At 43.0% G+C, this 24,245-nt stretch overlaps 1 protein-coding gene across 1 annotated transcript in view; it reads left to right on the forward strand.

Annotated features, from left to right (window-relative positions):
- The first annotated feature begins 212 nt into the window (after window positions 1-212).
- cfap299 (cilia and flagella associated protein 299) overlaps window positions 213-24,245 on the forward strand; it is a 51,079-nt gene continuing 27,046 nt past the window's right edge. Inside the window, exons 1-3 of the mRNA XM_028414769.1 lie at window positions 213-326; window positions 1,928-2,079; window positions 12,271-12,361. Coding sequence (XP_028270570.1) covers window positions 219-326; window positions 1,928-2,079; window positions 12,271-12,361 — 351 coding nt within the window. The 5' untranslated portion in view covers window positions 213-218. The remainder of the gene's footprint in view (window positions 327-1,927; window positions 2,080-12,270; window positions 12,362-24,245) is intronic.

Consider the following 24,245-nt stretch of genomic DNA (forward strand, 5'->3'; position numbering starts at 1 on the left):
CTGCGGACTGCAGAGACGGGACGTGCGGATCCTCACTGGACGCCGGAGGCCTGTGAAACATAATTTTTTTAAATTCCAGAGGCATGACTTCTTTCCGCTTCCTGTCACGTGTCGCAACACAGGTAAGGCCGCCGTACGTGCTGCTATAGCAACCGCCTTGGTAAGGCCTCAGTAAAGGCGGTTGCTATAGCAGCACGTACGCACAACACAGGGAGACGATGGCGGGATTCGCGGCTGGTGGTTTTGACAGTTGTTTATCAAACTATGGATCCTACGAGGATTATCTGGACTCCAAACTGACTCCGGTGGATTTGTTTTACCTGAAGGTAAGTCCGCCTGCCGCCAACACCTCACAAACTCTGTAAACTCTGTTTACTTTGTTTACTGTTTACTAAACTGTATTGAACATCTGTTCAATCACATGTTTCACCTGAAATCCACGGACTTTTGATTTAATGGAGTCCGTCTATCGTCAGCGGGCTGTTTTTCTAAAATGGCGTCGGTTAAATTGTGCGGTCTCTTGCTTTTAGTTGCACTTTTTTCTTGTATTAAAACCGTCTGAACCTTTACTGTGAGGAACCGTTATGTTTGTGTAGTGTCAGTGCTCGCCCGCTAGGTGGCGGTCAAACACAGATTTACACCATGAGATTAACCAAGCAGCTAAATACCCTGTATTTGACAGAAGACATAAATCAGTACAATAAGTGGGGAAGCTCAACAAATTCCAGCTTAAAACAACACAACAAATAGAAAATACTTTATTTATTTAAAATCCATAGCACAACAAAAGTGCTGTTGAGGGGACAGACCTGGCACATTTTGTACCGCTTTGCATACTGCATGTCCACAGTTTAAAGCCATTTTGCATGCCAGAAAAATAAATAAAGTATATCCCAATACATAATATGTCACAAAAGTACCCTGATGGTTATTTCACAGTATGCACAGAACACGTTTCAGGTTTTCCCTGCACGCAATCCTGCAAGTGTCACATGACCAGAAAACACACAGACACCAGCAGAATTTAAAATGTCCATTAGTTGTAGCACAGACTATTTTCTTTAAATTATGTGAGCACACATGTGTGACGTTCGTGCCTTTGTCCAGCAGATGGCACTCTTGCTAATGATTTGTGTGTGTGTGCTGCTGCTGCAGCCACTTTGTTTGAACACCTGTGTCCACACAGAGAGAGAGAGAGAGAACCGCACATATCTGACCTGACACAGTCGACCCGGTCATCTAACCTGTGAGGTCATGCTGATAGTGCCAGAGCTCTGATAAATGAGCTAATCATACACTCATTTTTCACACATTATGTTACAACACAGGTGACTGACCACTCTGGTGTGTTTAGTCTTCATCCTGGTGTGTCAACTCAAATTCAAATAGACTTAGTGAGTGAGCTATAAAAATGAAGACAATGATTTTCAGGCCAATTTTAGGACTGGCGAAGGTCTGAGACTCATTTCTGGTGAGCCACATCAAAGATGAAGGAAAATATAACTTTTCCTCTTGGGTGCGCACGCAGACCCGACTGCTGGGATTCTGGGTAAGAGGACATGTGGCAGAAGCTTTGATCTGACAAGCCACAGGATTTGACAGCAAGATTTGGTTTGTAGATGATGATTTTATGGCTTGGCTTTAATGAGGGCAGGTCTGCAAACAGGGATTGGAATAATGTAGCTAGTAATCCCTGCAGGCACACATGCTCACTCACCATGCTGAACATGAATATCTCATAAAAGTCAAGCTTGGGGTGTTACTCAGCAGGTCATCAGTTCCACACTGTGGGCAGGCCAGTGAAATATAGTTCATCAAAATTTAGATTTCACCTGTTTTTGTTGCTTCCCAAACTCTCCGGGCACTGACTGCCCCCTCCACAACCACCGCTGGTTCCTTCTTTTGGTGTCTTTTTTTTTTTTTGCAGAAGAGGGATTTTGCCCGTAAGCTGGTGGAGCATGGCCAGAAGGGCCCAGTCCTGAGCAGGGAGGAATTTGAGGAGAAGAAAGCAGCTGCAGACGCTGCACAGGCTGCAGAGGCTGCAAAGAGAAGTCTGGACTACAAGAGGAACCCGGCGAGGTGAGTGAATGTCTTACCATGATATCCAAGGTGTTCCCTGTATTACTGAAGGGGACAGACACATGTACATTTATTGAACTAGTATATATCCCACATTCTGACATGTTTTTATTTCCAAACATACTATTTATAAAGCTTCCATTATTTTACCCCAAAATTTAAAATAATAAAACAAAGTGAGCCTCCTTGATAATAATAGAAAATGTTTGAGTTGCTCCTTTGTTGAACCTTTTCCATACCTGATGGTCTCCTAATGTGAACCCTGGTCTTTGGGCCACTGCACAGACTTTCAGTCAGATTTAGGTCAGGTCTTTGTGCAGGCCAGTCACTAACGTTCACTTTGTTCTCCTGGAGGTGGTTAGAAGAGACCTCTGGTGACCTCTAAGTACAAATCAAATGCTTACAGGGTCACTCACAGGGTTAAAACAAAGACTACATAGGATCATTGATAACAGTGATTTGTACTATGGCTAAACACAGAGGACAGTTCTTAGGGGGCGTCATAATACTGACTGGTAGTCTTTAGGTTGTGTTGTTACTTTTGAGCAGTTCTTCTCATGGGAAGTCGCCTACTAAAGTGAAAATGTTTTCTTTGCTCTGTTCAACAGCACATTTGAATAATTACAATTTTGAGAAGGGGGCTAATGATTTTGTCTCCAACTGTACACCAACTGCCGGTCACGTTCTAAATGACCGTGTTGGTTTTTGAAAATTAAATTGAGCTGTTCCTGGTAGTTTAATCAGTCTGAATGTGCTCGGAGGATTATAAACCGTGATAGTGAAGAAAAGATTTATTCGGGTTACCTCTCAGACTTCTGGGAGCTCTGTGAGAATCCGTTCCTCTACAGAAACTGTTCTGTATGATGAGAATGAGAACCCACTCTATAAGGTCAGCTCCGGTCCAGTGTCTGTTCACTCTTGCTCTGTCAGAACATGTTAACTCAGGTTGCCGACAGTGGGTCACTTGGTAGTTCCTTGCACAATTGCTATTGTGAACTGTCCTGGCTATGATAATTATATAATAATCAGATAAAAAAAATAGCAATGTCTTGTTCTCAAGGTTGGGTCTCAGTTGCCATGGTTACAACTCAATTCTACTATATCATTTGCTGCCTGAAAAGAATTGGCACCATCTTTTGGCATCGATTTCTGCCCCTAAGTGACTTCGGCTGAACTCTATCAGACTACCTTCACCCTCGTTCATCCCCTAACAGGTAAATAGTCAGGTTGTTCTGTCTGAAAACTGGTCCTTAACACTCATTTCACTAGACTTTCTGTCTCAGCTTTGTGTTTAATAGCATGATTTCAGATCAGTCTTCCTTTCCCAGATTTCTGAGTGAGCAATCTGCTGGAAAATATAATCTCTGCTAATCTCAACTCATGACAGGCCATCAAATGAATTGTTTCATAGTTGTGTGTCCAGCACAGTAGCAGCTTGAGCAGCTTATTTTATCCTTTGCAGATGCATTTTACAAAAGAAAAGATAAATATGATCAGGTCCATCTGTCTAAATCATTGACAGTAAAAACTATGGACAGAGCTTCTGTGACGTCACCCGTTTGTTTCTGAAGAGCCGTCACGTCCGCCAAAACTCCAAATATGGACAAAAAGGGGGAGCACGAGCGGGGTTTAGGGGGGCGGGCGATCGTGGGAGCAGGAAACTCACGTTGTGATACGTCAACTGTCTGTCACTCAAGCGGCAACGCCCATAATTATGCGTAATTTTAAGTCCGAATACCATTGAAACGAGTGAGTTGTAAAAAAATTCACCCCTCCTACACTAGAAGAGAACCTATCATCTGAGACCAGAGTGGTTTTTTGTACCAGGCCGTAAACATGTTTTTTTCTGCTGTGAAGTCGGCCATTTTAACATGGGAGTCTATGGGAAATTACTCGCTTCTGGAGCCAGCCCCCAGCTGTTGCAGCGTGAATTACAAGTTTTGACACTTCCGCATGGGCTTCAACTTTGAGCCCCGAAGGTTGCCGCTTGGTCTAAATTCAAGGGTTTTAATGTAAACAGCAAATGACACAACCTGAGTCCTGTTCAGACTGCCCCTCCTGTGCAAAGTGATCACACAGATATTGTTCTCATCTTGATCAAGCCAACAGGCTTATGGTATCTTCTTTGATGACACGCCAACACACACACACACAGACACACACACAAAAATACACTATACATGCCCATGGTTTCGGAGTATCCAAACATTTACCTGCTAGGTGTTGAGTTTGATTGAACCCTCAGATGCTTATCCAAACGTGCAGATGTCTCACTGTTGCTCCCCCCTCCTGACACACACACACACACACACACACACACACACACACACACACAGACACACACAGACACACACTCCTCCTCAAAATGTCTGTGAACATCAGTGACACTGGTGAAATGGGAGCCTCCACACCTGCAGTTACAGTGATATTAGGCCACAAAGCCTTTCATCTTGTCCCAACAGGATCCAGGGAAATGTTGTACGGGATCGTTGGGATGTTATATACACATCATTCTGTTCCGGTTCCAAGATCTACATCTATGTTTTTCAAAGGCAGCGATCCTGTTTGTGAAGTCCCAACAGTGTTTGGAATACAGAATCAGATACCTCACACTGACAACATCCAGACAGAGGGAGATTCTTAAAAGTGGCTTCACTCCAGCTGTAGTCAGCTGCAAGGTGAACCACAAGCAGACTTTGGAGGGGTTAGGAGGTGCTACACATGTCTGTAGAAAATACACAAACTGACAAGCTGCTGCCTAATATATCCCCCTGTCTGTCAGGTGCTATGATAACCACATAATCATAATGTTTTTCTGCCCTGATTATTTTAATGGTTCTTTTTTTTTGTAATGATGAAAACAGTAGTCCCTAAATGATTCTCTCTGGACTCCACTTTATTGTCACTCAGAGTTCTTAGCTTAGACAGAAGAAACGCTCTGTTAATAAATGTTCATTGCTGGGAAAGACATCACTTTTACAGCATGTTATTCTGAGCCGGCCGGGCGGCAGCCAGTGTTTTTTTAATCCTCTCCAAGGTAATTATGTTATTTCAAAAAGAAAACACTTTATATTGGATGTGATCCTGCTCTACGTAAGTGATAGCTCGTAGCACATGAACGTTAATTTTTTTGTATTAAATTTAATCCTAAATAATCATCTGATACATCGGCCATCTTTGAGTCTTTTTCTGGACATTTTCACCTGCTGTTTGAATTAATGCTTCAGTGCCAACAACCTGTAGGCGATATATGCTTTTTGAAGTAATTAACAGCTTTCCCACACTTGGATTTTTTCACGTCTTGTGAAAAAAAAACCCTCTGACATAACAAAAAAAAAACTGGACATGCAGTATTTACAGACTGTTCCCATCAGAAAAGCTGCGCGCTCGGGCCCCTCTCTGTCTAACTGTCAAAGTCTCTCTTTCCTCTGTGGTTTTCTGATTGGACTTCCACCACACTGACCCCCTGACCTACTGTTATGGTCACATTGTGAAAACATGGGCCCCAGGATGCAAAGTACCACCTGCAATGTGGCTGCACACAATCAGCACGATGTTCTGAAAATGGCTCCAACATGGTAAACAAACTAAATGTAGTCGTCTCTTCAGCTCGTAAAGAAAAAAAAAACAGATGTGAATAACAGCCACACGTTTACATTTGCATTGATTTGCGCTTCTTTCTGTTGAATTATAATCTTGAGCTCCTCCTTAAAGAGTTTTGCACCTGTATACTTCCCCTCCCAAGGCCCTGGGCCACCATGCTGTGCTGGGAATGCTCTTTGCCTTCTCTGTAGGCTTTAACCTATCTCTCCCAAGGCATGTCTTTTTTCACCGCTCTGTCACTGCTCTGTGTTTTTTTCCTGCCTCTCTCTTCTTTTCAGCCTCCCAGTGCTCTCTTGGAGACCTTTAGTGCCTGCAGGTGTATAAATAGAGCTGTTTTCAATTAAGGGCTAACCTCGCCTGTATAGCGTGCATCTGATCAATGAATGCCCCTGCACCTGTGGTAATAAAATACCGAGGGAGTGGAGATAGTGCAGTGAATGCTAATCAGATGTTGCCCTGTTGTTGCCCTGTCTCATTTTTAAGGACAACATGCACCTCCTGACAGCTTGTCTGTGAAAGTGGTGGGGGCAGAAGGGGGGGGGGGGCTCTGCCAGCACATCACAAAAAGACCAAACAAAAGACCTGGTGCTCTCATCAGTCATAAGTGAAATTCAATACGTGATTGAAAGAGGAAACTCAGATGAATGGGATGCTTAGTCAGTTGTGCGGTTGTTTGGTTAGGGGGAGGCCGAATGAGTAGTCAGAAGCAACAAATAATCTCAGAAGTGTTGGGTTCTGATAGCTGGTTTCAATTTTGGATCCAGGTTCACGTTGGTAAAACAGCAGGATTTGTTAAGCTTTCCAGAAGAACACATAACTTACATTTTTTTTATTTTCTAAATATTCCTAATAAAACCTCTCACCCTGCCAGATGTTGGAAATTGTGTTCTGTTCAATGCAAACAAAGACACATCCATATTTAAGATCTTTCATCTTATCTGAGGCAAGAATAACATTTGATACAGAGTCAGAGACAAACAAAAGGAGCAGGGGTGCAGTGCTGAGCAGACGTGAGGCCTCTGCTTCCTCCCTCTGGCTCTGGCTCCGGCCCAGAAGTCCATGTCAGCATATGTCCTGACCTCGCGTGCTCATGGCGGTCCTGCGAGGTTTCCATCAGGCTCCCCGCGATCTCCCCACAGTCCAAACCACAGCCATGCTCATTGTCCATTGTGCTGCTGCATTTTTTTTTTTTTTTTTTTACAGTCCGCCTCAAGAATTCTTCGCTCTCTGACTCTCTACTCTATATTAAAAGTGAGCTATCGCTTGTGGTGCCAAGTAAAACCAGTGCCACGAACACGCACAGTGAATACATTTCACTGCGGATCCAACCTCCAGATGCTTAGCAAAAATAAGATTGTGGATGTGACTGACATGAGAAGCCTCACAAAGCTGATCCCAGGCTCATTTTTAGCCAGCCAAACCCCCGCCACTCTCCACGACTGCTTCTCCGGCCAGGGCCCTTGGGCGACGAGGTTTTGCAGGCTCTATTACATGTGCTGTCAAGCCAATTGCCTTCCTTGCACTTTGTGATTTTGGACGGGTGTGTAAATTTGGAGCGCTGTCCAGAGACACACATCCTGCCAGGCTTAAGCTTGCCACCACATCCCACCGTGCAGCAGAGCAGAATATATATACAGTATATATATATATATATATATATATATATATTTATGCCACTTTGCACCAGCTGATGCTACAGATAATATATAACAAAACTGTCATTTCACGTGTTCGTGATCCCACAGTTTAAAAGTCTTTCCATATTTCATGTTACTGACTTGATTAATGGAACATCTGTCTCCACTCACTGGCTTCATGCAAGATGCCAAAATAATATTGTGACTGTTTTGACAAAACAATCCACACTCACCGTCGTCCTGATAGCTTTCAACTGCACCTCACTCTGTGAAGGTGTGGTGTGATAGCACACTGATTACGTCCTGTTTTCACAGCTTGAATTTACATGCATTCATTTCTTCAGTTGTTCATGTATGTATGATCTGTGCAGAGATACAAATTAAGCTTTAGAGTCATTGAAATACGAGAAGATGGTATTTTTCACCTTTGTGTCTCTCATTCTGATGTTCGATCATTGTAGCAAAAATCTTGCTTTTGCCACAACCATTGGTTTATATCATAGCACCCCTGATGGTGAGGGGGAAGTGGTCTAAACGTCTGATCAGGCTGGCAGGCTGTAAGGCATCAATGTCATCTCCTTCTTCTTTGTAGTTTTAATTAAATGGCCTCTAAGGCTGCCCAGAGCTACACCCCCTTTGGACAATAAAGTTCAATTCAAACAGTAAGAATGTTGTTGCTGAGGAAATTCTTCACTAATCAGCAGCTGAAATTGGTTGAAAAATACGTTTTAAATGATTTCATATGTGTTACTCTGGATTACAATGTAAGCTAATAAACTGATGAGGAGGAAACCACACAGTGCTGACATGTGCAGGACAGATTCAGGGATGAGATCGCTTCTGTCATTATACGACCTACATCACAGTAGATTTTCATTTCCAAAAAGATTTCTGTAGCTCTGCACAGATCAATACGTCAGAGTTACCATTAAAATGAATGAATCCAAATTGAATACATCTCATTGTCTGTCTGAAAGAATTGACAGTGATTCCTCGGATCCAGGCTGGATAACATGCACTTCTTAGGCAGGAGAAATACAACCCCCCCCCCAAAGCCAATGTGGCCACGGTACACAAAGAGAACTCAGGTAGAATATCACATGTAGCACATGTGTAACTGATACATCCCGCTCATTGTAATCAGAGGTGACAGAGGATTTTATAAAAAGCCCAAAATAAAGTAAATTGTCATGCTGTGTGGAATTTCCCTCGACGTCCACCAGCCCAAAATAATATTTTCCATAAGATTCATTTTCCCAAGCACTCTGAGGAAAAATATTCTGCTACAGTGTGTGTTGTTTCTTAAAGAAATCACTGTATTATTGAATGTTCCCATCTGCAGCACCGACGAAAGCTGCAGGCTAATGAAAGCTTCAATCTGTTAATCCGCCTTCAGAATAAAATTATTAAGCACACCATCTGCTGCCCATCAGAAAACACCACGTCCGCCCCGCTGCCTGAATATTTATTTGCAAAATGAAGACTCCAGATTAAGAAGGAATTCCCAAAATGCGTTTTTAATGACATTTCATTAATTACACACGCAGCTTTTCTTACTAATGCAGACACACACGGAACCAGGACGCTCCAGAAACTGATCACATTTTTTCGGGAAGTGTGGTGAAATTGCACTAAAGTTTGGTGTCCGGGCGACAGCAGAGTGTAATTCTGTACAGTCGTCAGTAGTAGGCGCATTTCTTCCTCTGAGCTCCCGAGTGACATTTTAGTTACCAGGGAGACACATGTTAATACAGTTAGTACTAGATACATTAACAGCTGGCACATATAAAACAGTACATGGACAAGCAAGACAAAAAAAATCAAAAAATGGAGACAGATCACGCCTGATGTGGTTCGTAGTGTGGATATCACTGAGGATATATAGTTTAAAAGATGAGGTCAGGAGGCCCGTGGCCCATGATGGAGGCCTCTGGTTTTTGGTATGCACTGTAGCTGTGTGTTTATACATGTGTAAACACAGTTGGAAGAGAGTCGCTGTGCAGTACCAGCTGTTCACCCCCAAGGGAGGAGGACAAAGCCTTACATAAACTCTACTTTGTACGTTTCCTGACGACCCAAAGGACACATGAAATGATCTTACTTCCATTTGTGTTTGTGTGAGACTTAAAACCTGTCACATGACTGAAAGAGTTGATGGCAGGTGTTGTTGCACTTGTACAATATGTTTGGCAACAAGGTATTCAGAGTGATTTCTTATGAGTGCATCCTGTGATACAATTTACTGACATTTATCATCCCTCAAAAAATCAATATTCAGTTTCTTCCCACCAAATTTCAAACTATAACAACCAAACCTCGTCCTCAGATGAAGGCCATTTAGATACTTTAATGATCCCCAAGGGGACATTCAAGGGGACAAGACTAAGGCCCCGTTCACACTGGAGAAAGTCATTCCAGCTAGAGTAGGATTGAGCCCAGACAGCCTTTAAGCTGGATGCGTTCAGACCTATTTTTAAATCTGGCTAGCACTCAATCCGGCTTCATCCAGCATGTTTGCGGTCCTCCAAACCACTAGGTGGCACCTCGTAATATACAGAGTCCGTTCACGCCGCGGTAGGACCGCGTGTGCGCATGCGTCGTGCGGTTTTTTGTCCCGTGTCGCGCCCCGTAAACCGGAAGTAGCATGTCGCTAGCCGGATTCGCTCGCCACATTTGCATTCGCACCTGAGCCACATTTGAGCCAATCCGGCTAGACCGTGGGTGGATCTAGCCAGATTGAAATCAAACTGGATACAGCCGGATTCGAGGTGTTCACACTCAGAAAAAAAACACATCTGGATTGATCTGGATGCGGCAGAATCCTGCTTAAGCCACATTTTTTTCCCCAGTGTGAACGGGGTATAAGACGCTAACCACTGCGCTATCCAGTGGATCAAAGTCTGATCAAAGTCAGTTAGTCAATTTGTGCCGGTGCGGGGTCATACCTTAAACCAACACGAACACCTTCATGTCATCTGGTAAAGACGCAGTCACATGGTAACGAATACTCATGTTGTTCTGTCAGATAATGTCCTGTTAGCACCTTCAGACCTGGCTTATCATGTCTTATCTTATTTGGAATTCTGTTTTTTCTTGTCTTAGTGTTTTCACTGAGCTCTGCCTTTTCTTTTTTATATCAACTGTTTCATTAGAAGTAATTTTGTGTTCTTGAATCAGCATGTACAGTATTTCATATTTGCAGGACAGGTGCTCATAGACAGATGTTTTTTTGTAACACGCCAGATGAGGACTGCTCAACTCCCCCCCTCACGTCTTTTCTACTGATTCCATAGCCCACCTGTCTGACCACAGTCCAAAAACAAGACACTTTAAAACTGCAGGGCTGTTCACAGGGAGCTTAATACCGAGTCATTAGCCACTAATAACCATCATTTAATGGTGAAATTCTTGTTATCCGTCCTAAATGAGGCTTGATAAGAAATTTGTTAATTGACGGGAAACTCAAACTTCAGCAGCGGCCCATGTATTATCCCCTCTCCATGACTGTGTGTGTTGCTTCAGCTACTGGACGGGGTAACCCCAGTCACTTGCCTCCTCAACACCTGTGTTTACTTTGGGGCCTCGGCCCCCATGACCCAGCAGCAATCCTTCACTCACTCAGAAGATGAAGTGAGGTTCTAGCCTCCAAGTATGTGCTGTGCCTGCACTTTTACCGCTGTGTGATTCCGCTAAGACTTTCATTATGGGGCACGGGCCAAACGACTCGTATAAATTACAATCCTCCTTCAAATTCTAGCAAATTTAAACATTCAGATCCTGTTCTCTTTCACTGTGATGTTAGGGACGGCTAAGAGCAGAGGCTGGCTGTTTGTGTCTGCTTGTTGTGGCTTTTTAAAGTGCTGTGGGAATGGAAAGTGGATTTAAGGAGCCGTTACTGTAGAATCTGAGTGAACCTGTCTGCTGTTTGGACAGCCAAGCACACAGAGCTGGATTCAAGATGAAAGACACAGATGTGTAACAAACTCACAGGTGTTTGCAGGGACGCTTAGGATCATTACTTCCTCTCACAGTGACTACGATGGTCTGAGTATGAAGCTCATACAGTGTTTGATATGAAGCAAGTGTGTCCACAGAAGTGAGTTTTAAAAAAACTGTCAAGCAAGCTTTCTAAAAGGTTTTTAGAATTGTAAATATTTTATAGATAAAATTCATAAAATAGCCGAAAGCATGTGAAACATGTCAACTTATTGCTGCAGATTGGAGGACGTCGGCTGAAACACTGCGCTCTCTTTGTTCCCCTGTGCTGCAGTTTTTGTTGAATTTATGGCCTTTCTACATGTTTTTACAGTCTTTCTTCTTCTGCATTCTTACACCACATCTGAGAGGTCACCAACGACCTGTTTACTGCCTGCAGGATGTTAACTCGCTGCGGACCTGATGAATGTTTTGCACACTCGGTTCTGGACGCATGCCAGGGTTCTGTTGCTCGTACCGCGGCGTTAACTGTTCAAATATTAGTGCCAGTGTTTTTTCAGGTGCGGATACATTCAGTGTGCGCCAAAAAAAAAAAAAAAAAAAAAAAAAAAACGTTTCCATGGCAACGGGCCGGCCTAAGTGTGAAAGGCTGCCACAGTATTATATAAAAGTCATTAAAACTCTGATGTGATTGATGCTGAAATTAAAGAAGGGCAGCTGTGATGTGCTCACACATATTTGTACTTCGTGGATTCATCTTAGAGGAAAAACTCTTATCAGCAATATTTATGAGAATTTCTGTCGGTATTTGGGAGTGATCTGAGCTCGGCTGCTCTGTTCTGACATACTAGAGAAAACTTTTTTAAGTGTAATGCATTAAATGTTGGAGCAGAGATGTTACAGAACCCTTGTAGCTACAGGGTGAAAAGCCTCCATAAAGAGCCTTTAAGACTCCATGTGACTTTTTTCAGGTTAAGAGAAACATTTCAAACCGTTTGAGTGTTGTCTTTTCCAGGACACTGGCAAGTGCAGGAAAAGAATTCGGAGATAGCTTCCTGAGAGCCCTGGCAGCGCGAGAGGAGGCCAACCGCAGTGGGAAAATGACTGTGAGTACATTATTACAGCACTCCAATTGCTACGTAATGGGATTCCCCTCAAATATTTCTGCAATTCCATTAGGATGGGAACAAAATCCATACTGTGTCAAGTTCAGTGGAAATGCCCCCCCACCCCACCCCACCTCTCCACAGTCCCTCCCCCAATAACCAGGAGATCCAGCAGCCTACCCCTCTCCTATTCACAAAAAGCCTGTTCAGAAAAACTCCAGCTAGCTTCTCCTAGTTTTACCTCAAAGACTGAGGGCAGTCTGAATTTGAGTGTGAATAAATACCTACAGTAAAGGCAGAGCTACTTTTTGGCTGTTTATGCCTTCATATGAGTAGTGAGTGTGGTTTATGTCACACCAGCTCTACCAGGTGAGCTGTCAGGGTCTCCCAAAGCAAACTATTTAATGAGCATCTGTTGATGTTTCTTGTATCCCAAACTAATAACAAATACCTAACACATGCAGTAAGTGAAACCACTTAGGGATTGTTTCCAAGCCTTCATCCTTTAGCATGCTGGGGTTGGTACTTCTCAGTGGCCTCACCACAAAGGTGATTATCAGGTGTTGAAAATCAGACATTAATGTTTTCAGGTGAGGGAAGAATCATAAGATGTGTGTAGACAGCAACACGAAGCTCTCAGAGTTGTGGGAGGTGATGGATAAGTATGAGTGTTCCATCTCTCAGGCAGCAAGGCGACCAAAGGCTGTTCAGTGGTGCTCTGGCTGTTCTGTAGTTCATTTACACAACATGAATTATCGTTGGATGCAGTTTGAAACAGCTGGTGTTTATAGATGCATGAAGAACATAGACGTCTGGTCCTCGCTCTCCACTCAGAGCTGTGTTGGTGCTCTCCTTGACTGGGCAGATGGGCTTCTCACCGGCCTCGTCACAGATTGTATTGTATTCATGGACAGAATCTCCAGGTGCAGCTGATGAGTAGAGAGTGTCTGTTTGGCTTCGCCAGACCGTGACCTCCAGCACACTCTGGGGCAGCTTGCAGCAGAGTGGGAAGCAGTTTGGAATGAAAGTCCACACTTCCAAGTCTGAGCTACTCTGCCAGAGAATTGTCAGAAAATGCCTCTTTTTTCAGAGGCCGCTGCCCAACTACAGGAATTAAATTATCTTTAAGAGACACATGGACACATCCAGCATACTCACACATCTGTCCTGTGTGAAGTCAAGCTCAGCTGTTTATTGAGCTCAAGGATGTATTTAAAACTGAGGGCAAAACCTGCATGCTTAATTAAACCTGGACGCACGAGGGGAAGATTTTAACCTCTGACTGTTTTCACTGCAAACATTTCTTTTAACACAATTCTCCGTCTTAATGCCTGCTAAATGGAATGTGTGCCATTTGAGGGCTCCTCTGTGTTGTCCTGCAGGGAGTGTTAGCGTTGATGGACTTCAAATGATTCACTTTCAAGATGCTGGAGTACAAAAAGGAGTTTTGTTTGACCTCCATCTACCTTCCCCTGTGGGCTTTGCAATTATGAGATCACATGAAGTGCACAGAGGGAAGCAGAAGTAGTAACACCAAAAATGTTCCCACTGGATGTTCACTGTGTAAACACTGCCCGACCCTTCTTTCTTTCAGCCATTTACGGCTGCTTTTTCTTTCAGATGAGCTTCCGGCGAATAACGAATATCTCTCATCCTGTATTCAGAAAAGAAAATCCATAATAAAAACAAGCAAAATATCACATTGTGCATCACAAGCGTTGTTTTGCCGACGTGATATTTTCCCACCTCTTCTTACTTTTGATCCGTTAAGAACTTCCTCTGCTGAAAAATTGGATTGGGAAGATGTTTATTTTCCTTTGAACCCCGTTCTGTTTAAAATTGAACCCACATTTGTGCGCTTAATACTTCTTCTCTTTGAAACTGTTTACGTAACAGGTAATCTTAATACAGTTTGACGAGGCTTGACCTCATTGGTATATTTACATTAGACAGATGTATTCCAGACAACATTTGCACATGTGTGGACACATAGTGAAACATCTGTTTTCTATACATACTATATATTCATGTTGTACGTTTTATTTTAGTAGCTTTTAAATTATTTGCTGGTGTGCATTGCCACAGATGTTAATTTTTAAGGAAAAAATGCTACAAAAAGTCCCCAACAGTAAAGCAGGATGAAGAAGCTGGACACAGTTTGGATTTCTTCTCCGTTTCTCTTAAAATCCTCCTCATGAAAGTGTCACATTACCCGTGTTTACCTTCGATAAGGTTCGATAGTAAGACCACCCAGCATTGTAAAGTATCTCTCACACTGTTCAGTGTGAGCTTTCTGAACAACTTAAGCTCCTATCTGCCACGCTCCTCAGACCTGCAGACCAGCCCTGCTAACACATTCCAGGTTCTCATCTCTGCACATGTTCACTGCACTTTAATGCAAAGCAGCCCGTGTCCTTCACATGCTTTCTGTTATTGCTTTATGTTTGCACATCGCAGTTTTTTTAATTCATTATATCATCAAAATGCATCAGCCAGGCTTCTTTCTTGGAAAAATTGTAACAATAACACAAATATAAATATCTTTAACAAATCATTCAGTCACACACAAGTTGATCTGATTTTAGAGTTGAATTATCGTCATAAACCTTGCAGACAGTTACTTCATTAATCTTGAAGATGTTGTGAAGGGCTGTAAGAATGCAGAAAATCATCTATTTTAACTGCACAATGAAGGAGGACGAGAGAATACTTAAAGCTGAGTTATTGCTTTTCCTGTGAATGGATGGCATATTCATTGTCATCCTCCGTCTCATTCATCAGAGGGGTCCCTGCTTTGTCCTCCTTTCATGTCACCCCCCAGTCTTTCAAGTCAGGTTGAAATTACACCTGTCAGTTAATGCACTTGTCAGGTTATTCTGTCTCCTCTGCCCTGCCCCAATGCTGTTACTAAGCACTGATCGCAGCCATGAATCCTGATGGACGAACCTTACGTTCCCATCGTGTGCCGTCCCTGCAGACCTCCCGTTCTTTGCTTGTTTTTATTTTTTGACAGGGAAAGACAGCTGTCTGCTTTGCATTCTGGATATTTACAACTATTTAATTTCTCCTTTACTTTCTCATGAACACTGGGTGTAAAAGCGAGCCCTCTGCTATCTCTCTGATCAGATGAACTTGTTAAGCTTTCAGTGCCTTGCCTTTATTGTGCTTTAACTTCCCAGGGCCGTGTTGCGAAAGCTGCTTCGCTGCCAAAAGTCACACACAAACAAAGGCTGCACCTGGGCAGCGTTGGCTTTATTTGCACTGGGTAAGAAGTTAAGGTTTTTATCAAATCCAGGTCACACCTGCACAGGATGCCTGAGGGTGTCCATTGTTGGGAGGCTCACATCTGAAACAGAAGGTGAGGTGTGCACCACCCACCCTGCACCCACCTGTTTGTTTTCAGCTGTTTGTCGAGAGGCTTGGATGGTGTCAGTACCGAGTTGCAACACATCACATAAACGTTCCTTAATAAGGACACAGTTTAAGTGAAGCAGTGATTTGTTTGACACCGGGTTCTAAACACACATAATGTAGATTAGAAAACATTAAATACACAAAAACACATTGTTTAAAAACTAACTAGTCATCTTTCATTCCAGAAATCATGACCTGGTTTCTAACATTATGTAAAAAAAAGACTGAGTTTCAGTAAATTGCTGTTAAAAGAAAATATGAAATACATAAGAGAGAGTAAAACTCCCCTCTAAAAGGAGCGAACCAGCTCAAATAAAACCCACTTCATCTGACTTAACAAATGATTTTCAGGCTCCCACCCTCTCAGTTTGGAATTTAGCTGGTTGGCCCGTGCAGCGTGTCTCATGCCCAGAGGGGACATCCTGCATAAAGGAAGTGTTTGTCTTTGGTCTGTGGACCCAGCGAGTTCTGTATTGATAAGCTCCTGTCGCTATAGATAATAAGGTGGTCAGTCATGCAGCCCAGAGATCAAGTATAGCATTGAAATTAAAGAGGAATTCCCAGCCCTATTGCATTTCAAGCCGTGTGTGTGTCCCGGCTGCCTGGTCCCTTTGTCCCTGTCATGGGCAGTAAAAATAACAATGGCAAGTTTGATTTCAAAGCAGCAGGACCAAGGTGGACAGCCTTTAGAAAGGACAGTCCTGCAGGGCTATCATATGACCTTGACTTGAATGGTGTCACAGAGTTGTGGAGAGGTGGAGATCGGGCCTCAACGGTTTGCAGCCATCTATCAAAAGAACAAAAAGGACTTTTTGCCTGGAGAAGAATCAGCATCTTTTTTCTTTTTTAGCTCCACGAGTTGATGCAAAAAAATGATTGTTGTTTATTTCATATACTTGTTTTTTTGTCTGCTTTTTTCCTGGGCTTTGGACTGTAATGTTTGTGCTGCTGTTTCACACAGTTGAAGGTCTTTAGGAACATTTAGCTGTGAAGTGCAGTATATTACTCTTGGCTGATTACAAGACATAGATTTCATGGCTTGTGTCTTAGTCTATAAAAAGAAAATGGATAGCCAAAGCACTATGTGTTATGTTAGTGTGTGGAGCCAACATGGCAGCTGTGCCCTGTCTCTCAATGTCTCTCCGAATCTGCCACAGAGGGATATAGAGAGAAAAGGAGAAGAAAAGATTAATCCACCTTCATGTACAATTTGAACTTCAAATAAGTGGCACTCTGATTTTAACAGGGTTTGTGGGCGCTATCAATAGCAGAGCTTTGACAGGAAGTATTTTCCTGAATGAAAGCATAATTAGTCGGTTAAGTTACAAAAGCCAAATCCAGTGAGAACATGCTGCGGGCCGTTTGGAAGCAGTTTCAGGGTGGATGAAAGGTTTGTTTACCCATCAAATAACACATCACATAATGTACCAGATCCATCCAGTGCTCGCCTCTCTGTTTTAAGCCTGGATGAGCCCCCCTGTAATGATTTCTTCTGAGCCCCTCCCTCCTGTGAACAGCTGCTATTGTCCATAGACATCACCCCCAAAAATGTGGCCCCTGGACCACTTTCAGAGCAAATGAAAACGGATACACTTCATCTAATCGCTCAGGATCTTCTTCTTCTTCTTCTTTTTTACACGTCTTGCATTTAGTAGATTTACTAAGGCGTTATGGACCATCATCATTAAACCCTCCATCGGGTTGATTTGATAGATACTTTATTAATCCCAGAGGGGAAATTCAGGATTTTTTTCTCTTTATGAAACCTACACCTGTGTGTTAGTACCGCATGACACAACCTGGTGACATCTGAGGCTGAAGACTGCAAGACTTAAAGGTCCACTTAGCCACATAGCCAACCAGCTGAGGAGGGGGATTAACCCAACCACCCAGACCTTCAGCTCCACCAGCAAGATGGGAAATCATCTAAGCTGTCTACTTGGTGACAGAGGAAGTCTAACCTGTAGGAGGCCATCTGTGTGTCAGAAGAAAATACAGTTGCTGTTCATCCCTAACAGCTTTCCTTTGTGACACAGATGTATTTGGAAGGCTGATTAATGAAGAACAGACTAAAAGATAGCAACAAAGGCACATCCTGACTGGACGTGTGCATCATGGCTGCCATCACTCTGACATCTCAGTACAGTGATAGATAAATCTCTCTGTGTAGATTCAACATAGACCTATAAATCTAGCTTCTCTAAGTCTGGATGCGGCAGAAGGCCTCATCATGAGGCCCAGAAACAGTGTTTAGTTTGGCCTGAATATGTTCCTTTAAAACATCAGTGTCACAGGCTTCCTGATGTATACAGCTTTTATTATCTTGTGCATTGAGTCATCGCTGTGATCCATCATAATTTACAGCCTTATTATCTTTTTCATTCCTTTAATTTGCACATTCATCAGCTCATGACCCTTGGCATGGTTTTACTCTGACTCCTGTCCGTGCATTAGGAAGACACAGGGTGCATGAGCTTGTTTTATGTTGAGGAGGGAAGAACATCTGTGTTAAATACTACCTAAAGGTCCCTGGCTTGTCCGCGGAGGAATGTGCACCTGCCGTGTACAGGCGGTGTTTCTCTGACTCCTCAGGCTCAACATCAACACTTTGTGTAGTAAGTCCTATAATAAACCTGCTACACTCTTCAAATCAACAGCAGTAGATAAAATGCACAGAACCACCTCACTCTGCCCTCACTCTGCTAATTCATTCAAAGACACACTTACACAATAACACCAAGATACATGGCAGTCAGTGCAGCAGGATATTGTTTACATTTCTTCTGCTTCCCATCATTTTTACATCCTCCCTTTGGATTTTCCTCCACAATAGTGACCATAGACCATTCCAGGTTCTTCCTGGCCTCCTGTCAGCCTATCAGGGAGGGGAGCCAGGGGTTACTCTCAGCCTGTGCACCTACAGGTGCAGCGTGTGTGTGTTTGTGTGGACCTGATTCTTTAAACAATTTGTCACTAACTGTTTCCAGAGAACGAGAATGTATTTACTTAACTGACGTAGAATCTCTGGATCTGCTCCCTTTTGAACTGAGTGTTTTAAAGAAGATGGTGTCTGTGCCCATCAGCTGTCACTCTTCTGTAATCTGAGCTCCCAGCACATAAGAATGCATGACTGGCTCCCAAAATCTAACCTAAACCTAAAGTGACCCTTGAATCATATTCTGCAGCTCTGCTGATCATTCTGCTCCCTGAAGTGTTAAATAAGAGTCTCTGGATAATCAATTTGACTAATAAGGAGGTCCTGCCAGTGGTGAAGGAATCCATGTATGGTCAAAACATTGATACCCAATCTGGGAATTAAGCTAATGCCTATCCGCTCTCAGCAACATATGGAGCACATTCTTCAGAGTCTTCTTTGTGTTATCACTACACACTGGACTGCTTTGGCTGTGTATTATTCCACCTGAGTAAATACTGGACAGCATCTCTCCTTCTTAGTGCAGTGCACATGTCTTCCAGAGGCGTCCGCTGCAGGCGCTAGCCGCTGCACCTTCTCTCCCTCTGGTCTTTGTCCCAGTAACATTCTCAACCCGCCCTGCCATCCAAGAGCAAATCCAGGAGTTTTTGTTTTTGATTCGTATCCTGAGAGACCAGCTGCTGTTGACGGACAGTTTCTCATCAGGTCAATGTCAGCATTTCTCTCTGTTCTCCACACACAGGCCCACTGAAATGCCAAAGATTTGAGCTCATGGTTTAACTTTCAAGCTTCTAAAATGTAGACAGGCCAAATTCTCTGCATATTTTCATGTCATTGTAATACATATTAACACGTGTATGAGGTTCTGGCCAGGAAGAAATACAGATGGTCTGAGTCTGTTAACAAATATGAGGGTTTTTAAATCAGTTTCAATTGAGCTACCTGAATATTTCAAACCTTTAGAGTAACATCAGCTGAAGAGTGAACAAAAAAAAGGCAAGAAAACAACATCACTGTCATTACACTGTGTAACAAAGAATGAATGCTGATAATAAAAAAGTAAATTAATTTATCAGACACTTAAAGCTGCTATATTCCACATGAAGGTGTTGAAACTGATAAAAGTATTTGCTTTAATGGTCGTTGCTGGAAGACAAACAAGAGTAAAAATGTCCACGCCCATATTTGTCAGAAAAGCAATATGTAACCTATTTATCTAGCAGCAGATAGCAAGCTCTAAAGACCTGTTTGTGACGTTAGATAGACTATATGAAACACTTCATATGAAACCTGGGAAACTGGTCATGTTATAGCTTTTTCACTTCAGCAGCAGCAGCAACAGACAGGAAAGCAGTGAGGAAGATAAACCTCTCTGACCATTGGTGCTGATGTGCAGCAATGCAAAGCTCCTGTGAGATACAACGTGCAGCTATGGCTGTATTTATATAGTCAGTGCATCCTCACAAATAAATGGCACATTCAGTGAATAATCACCTGCCCCAACAATGACTCATGGTTACAGCTACACTGGATGGAAAGGCTCACCTGGGTGTCAAGCTGATGTCAGCAGACCTCAGGACTAATATATGTTCACCAAAGCCTACATTACCAGGTTGGTGGTGAATGGTGCATCATTTTCCCATTGCTTGTTTGAGTTGCTTTGTGAACCTGGTGTTTTAATGGTGACGCTGGGCTAATTTTTAAGCTGTGTGACAGTTAAGGGATGGATGGATGAGAGACCTGTCATGTGTTGAAAAGTATAAAGTAGTGAAGTAGTTGTATCGAAAGTGCCTGGATGACTAGTGTAATGGTTGCCTATAATAAACCATCATGTGTGTCAGTCAATGCAGAACCATGAAGTAGCTTTTAGACTTTAGTACATATTGGTCGGTAATAAGTGGAATTAAAAAATGAAGGCTCGCAGCTTTAAAGTTTGTGGTCATGTTTGGCAATACTCTCTGCTGATTTGGCAATATTTGTTTCTTAACTCTGTGCTGACCCACACAGGCTGTATAGGTGTGGTTCTCAGGGAAAGCAGGCCTGTGTCACCTTGGTGAGCTGTGTCAATAACATGCCAGCATATGCATCTAATTCCTGCAGTCACATGTTGGAATAAATGCAGGAAGAACTTTAGCACGAGAGTGAACAAATGAAAAAAGGAACATCTGCCTAAAGAAACTAACACATATCATCAGCAAAGCCAAAGAATATATCACTAACTGTTCCCCTTAGTCCAGCACAGAAACCACTAGTCTAACAAATTGCTAAATAATACTGTTTATTACAGGAGCTTAGAGCAGCACATTTTTGTGTCTCCACTCGACATCACACACACACACACACACAAATCCAAACTAACATTTGACCACAGTTTCCACAGTGGCTGGCCAGAACTCACCTGCTGCTTTGACTATTTCCTTTAGTTACCTACCAAAGTGGCTGGTACGGTAGATAAACCTCCAAACCGCAGCCAGTTGAGGGCTGCTCTGTACTTCCCACCCAGTCCTCTCACTCTGTGCCCTTACAGCACTTCCAGTCTGACTTTATTTATCAGCACTGTATTTCCAGCCTCCATCTGGCCTAGCTGATATCCCAGTGGTGGCCTGGTTGTCATTTGGATATCCCCTCATTCTTATCTTATCCCCTATGACAAAAAAACAAATCTGCTCATCTCTTCTTAGCAGAAACTAGTCTGATGTCAGCCAGCAGGAAGAGGGTGAAAAAAGATAAACATGTTTGCACTACCAGACATGTAGCCTTACTCTTATTGCTTTGGACAATGTTAGTGTTGTCTTAAACCACAAGCTCCCTTTTTGTAGTTATTTCAGAGCCACAGAAAGAAGAGATCAAACGAAATCACAGTCTCTATTATTCTTTTCCTCTTGCGGGGCTGAACTGAAGTGCATTTCATGCTTTGAAAAACACAGTAAAAACACTGTGAATTCCTTGTGCTGCAGTGTGACAGCCGGCGATTGCAGCAGTCTCATGGCAAGCCCAAGGGGGAGCTTCTCAGCAGAGCTGCAGGCCAACTAAAACAGAATCATGTTTGAACACCTATTTCCACTGGGATAGGGGGAGGGGGAGCTCTCCAAGCTTTAATCAGGATCCTAAAACAGGCAAGCCTTTGATAAAGACTTTGCTCTGTACATTTATCTTCTTCCTCTGAAGGCTGTGCTGGCTAATGTCATCTACTTTGATCCCGCCTTCGTGCCGCACAGTGTCGGACATATCTCTGATAACTCGCTGGTCAACTTGAGATGTAGAAAAAGAAGAACCCAAACGCCCTGACCCCGCCTTCCCTTCTCATATCCTAGGTTTGTGAGTGTGTGTGTGTGTGGTATGTAGTGAGTACCTCCCACGGGTTTTTTTTTTCTTCCTCTTTATGGAAACAGTGCCATTAATTTTCCAAGCGCTGTCATAAACATCACCTCCTGGTTAAAGAGGAGCTGTGACAGGGTGCTGCCCCACAATGTGCGAGGGCAACAATATTTGACTTGGATGTGTTCCTGGTGATGAGGCCAAACCCTGCAGCAGGCCTCTTGGCAGATGCCATGCCTGAGTGCTTTGGAATAATGCTGATAGGAGCTGAGCTGGACTGGACCATACCCATGACAGACCGGGCTGTAATCTGTGCATCAGCATTCAGTGCACACCAGGCAGTGTCACAGCTCTCTGTCTGCACAGACTGTTATCAAACAGGTTGATTCTCCATCAATAATCTCTGACTGATGGATTTTTATCAGTGGGCAACCTGCAACACAATGCCATCTTTTTAAATGCAGCATGTGTTTGGTGCAATGCAATAATCAGCATCATAACCGCTGTCAGCTTCCCACCACAGTAAGACTGAATATGGACTTTCAAGGATCTAGTTCTTGAAAAAAGGTGAAGCCAAACAATGCAGTCGAAGACTTAGAGGAAGTGCCGCCAGGAAGACAATGGGAATATTGAGAATTCCTCTGCGTCATTAGGGAAGACCAGGATTAGCAGAGACTTCCTGTTTGCGACTAGCTCGGGGTCAGACCAGCCTGTGATGTTGGTATTAAAGCAAGACAGTAACCTTTTGGAAGGAAACCTTAAACAGGCCAGCCACAGAGGGCATGTTTTCTTTCCCATGACACATTGAGCTGCCACTCCCCCCCTCCAGGAACAACTGACGGATCATAAACTGATACTAAAGAGGGAGCTCGCAAAGAGAAATTTACGATAATGGTTTGTAAAATAACTTTCAAATTACAAGGAGTGCAGCGGCTCTGTTTTGTGTCACAATGTAGTGTAGCAGTGCAGCCGTCTTATAGGGTTCACAGGTGGAGGCTGTTTGGTAGAATTCTGTCGCATATCACCCTGTTGTCTTTAGCCATGCTAGCTGAAGGGACCATGATGCCTGCTGAGTGCCGAGTTTGTCTCTCAAATCTGGGAGAACTTGAGAGTCAGCTACTACACAATGGTGTTGATGCTTTTGTTATACAATAATGAGAATGGAAGAATACTTATATACTACATAATGCTATAATGTCTTCCCAGCAATCTGACATTGCATTATAAGAGCGCTTGTTGTTCTAACATGTTAGCGAAGTTAGTAAAGGTGGTCTGCGTTAAATGAAAGCATCGTCTGTCAGGTGTTGTTTAATGGCGGACACAAGGGCTGGCCAGCAGGCAGTAGTGTGTCAAACAAGGTGCTTTATTTGGACAGTGGATGGTTCACAAGGCAATCACCAAAAACAAAACACAGCATGGTACAAGGTACCAAAAAACACTCACGATCACACAGGTAATCACCGGGGGGAGGAGGGAGCACACGAGGAAGGGGAAGACAAGACACCTGAAACGAGAGGGAGATCAGTGACTTCAAAATAAAACCAGAATCAGTTAGAACAAACGCAAACACAACAAAACTACGAAATAAAAGCCCTGGCTCAGGCTAAAACCCTGACATCGTCTTTCCTTAAACCTGACCAAGTAGTTTTAATGCTTGAATGTAACAGAACAAAAAGAAGGTAAAGCACATGTGTCACATGAAGGATAGACCTCTGTACTGTGTCCTTGCCCTCCTCAGGCCTCTAATGTGGCATGGTTCACCTGGCAGGATGATGTACGGCCGTGCACGCTGAAAAATGACAAAATGAAGACTAAATCACTGCCTAATAATGTTAAAACATTTATGTAAATATGATAGTATTGTTTAAAAAACACACCGTCCCAAGTACAATAACAAAATTTGATATATTACCCTGATATAAAACCACACAGAACTAAACAGTAATCCACATCTGTTCACATTTTCTTTTTCTGGCTCTTTTCTGAAACTTCAGCGGTGGGGTTACGTTTGCGTTACATGTTTACATTGACTGCTTTCATGTCCGCGTTTACTATTCATGAGATAAACAAGCCATATCAATTTCCAAACATTGATTGGTTTTGGTTCTGAGCCGGACAATGCTGCGGAAATGTTTTCGCTGAAACTTAAGCCTCTGTTAAGAGTGTGCTCATCCAGGCATGTAACGTTTTAACCTTCGCCCAGAGCTTCTCTAAATA

Source organism: Parambassis ranga, chromosome 9 (assembly GCF_900634625.1).
Source record: "Parambassis ranga chromosome 9, fParRan2.1, whole genome shotgun sequence".
Classification (NCBI taxonomy): Eukaryota; Metazoa; Chordata; class Actinopteri; family Ambassidae; genus Parambassis; species Parambassis ranga.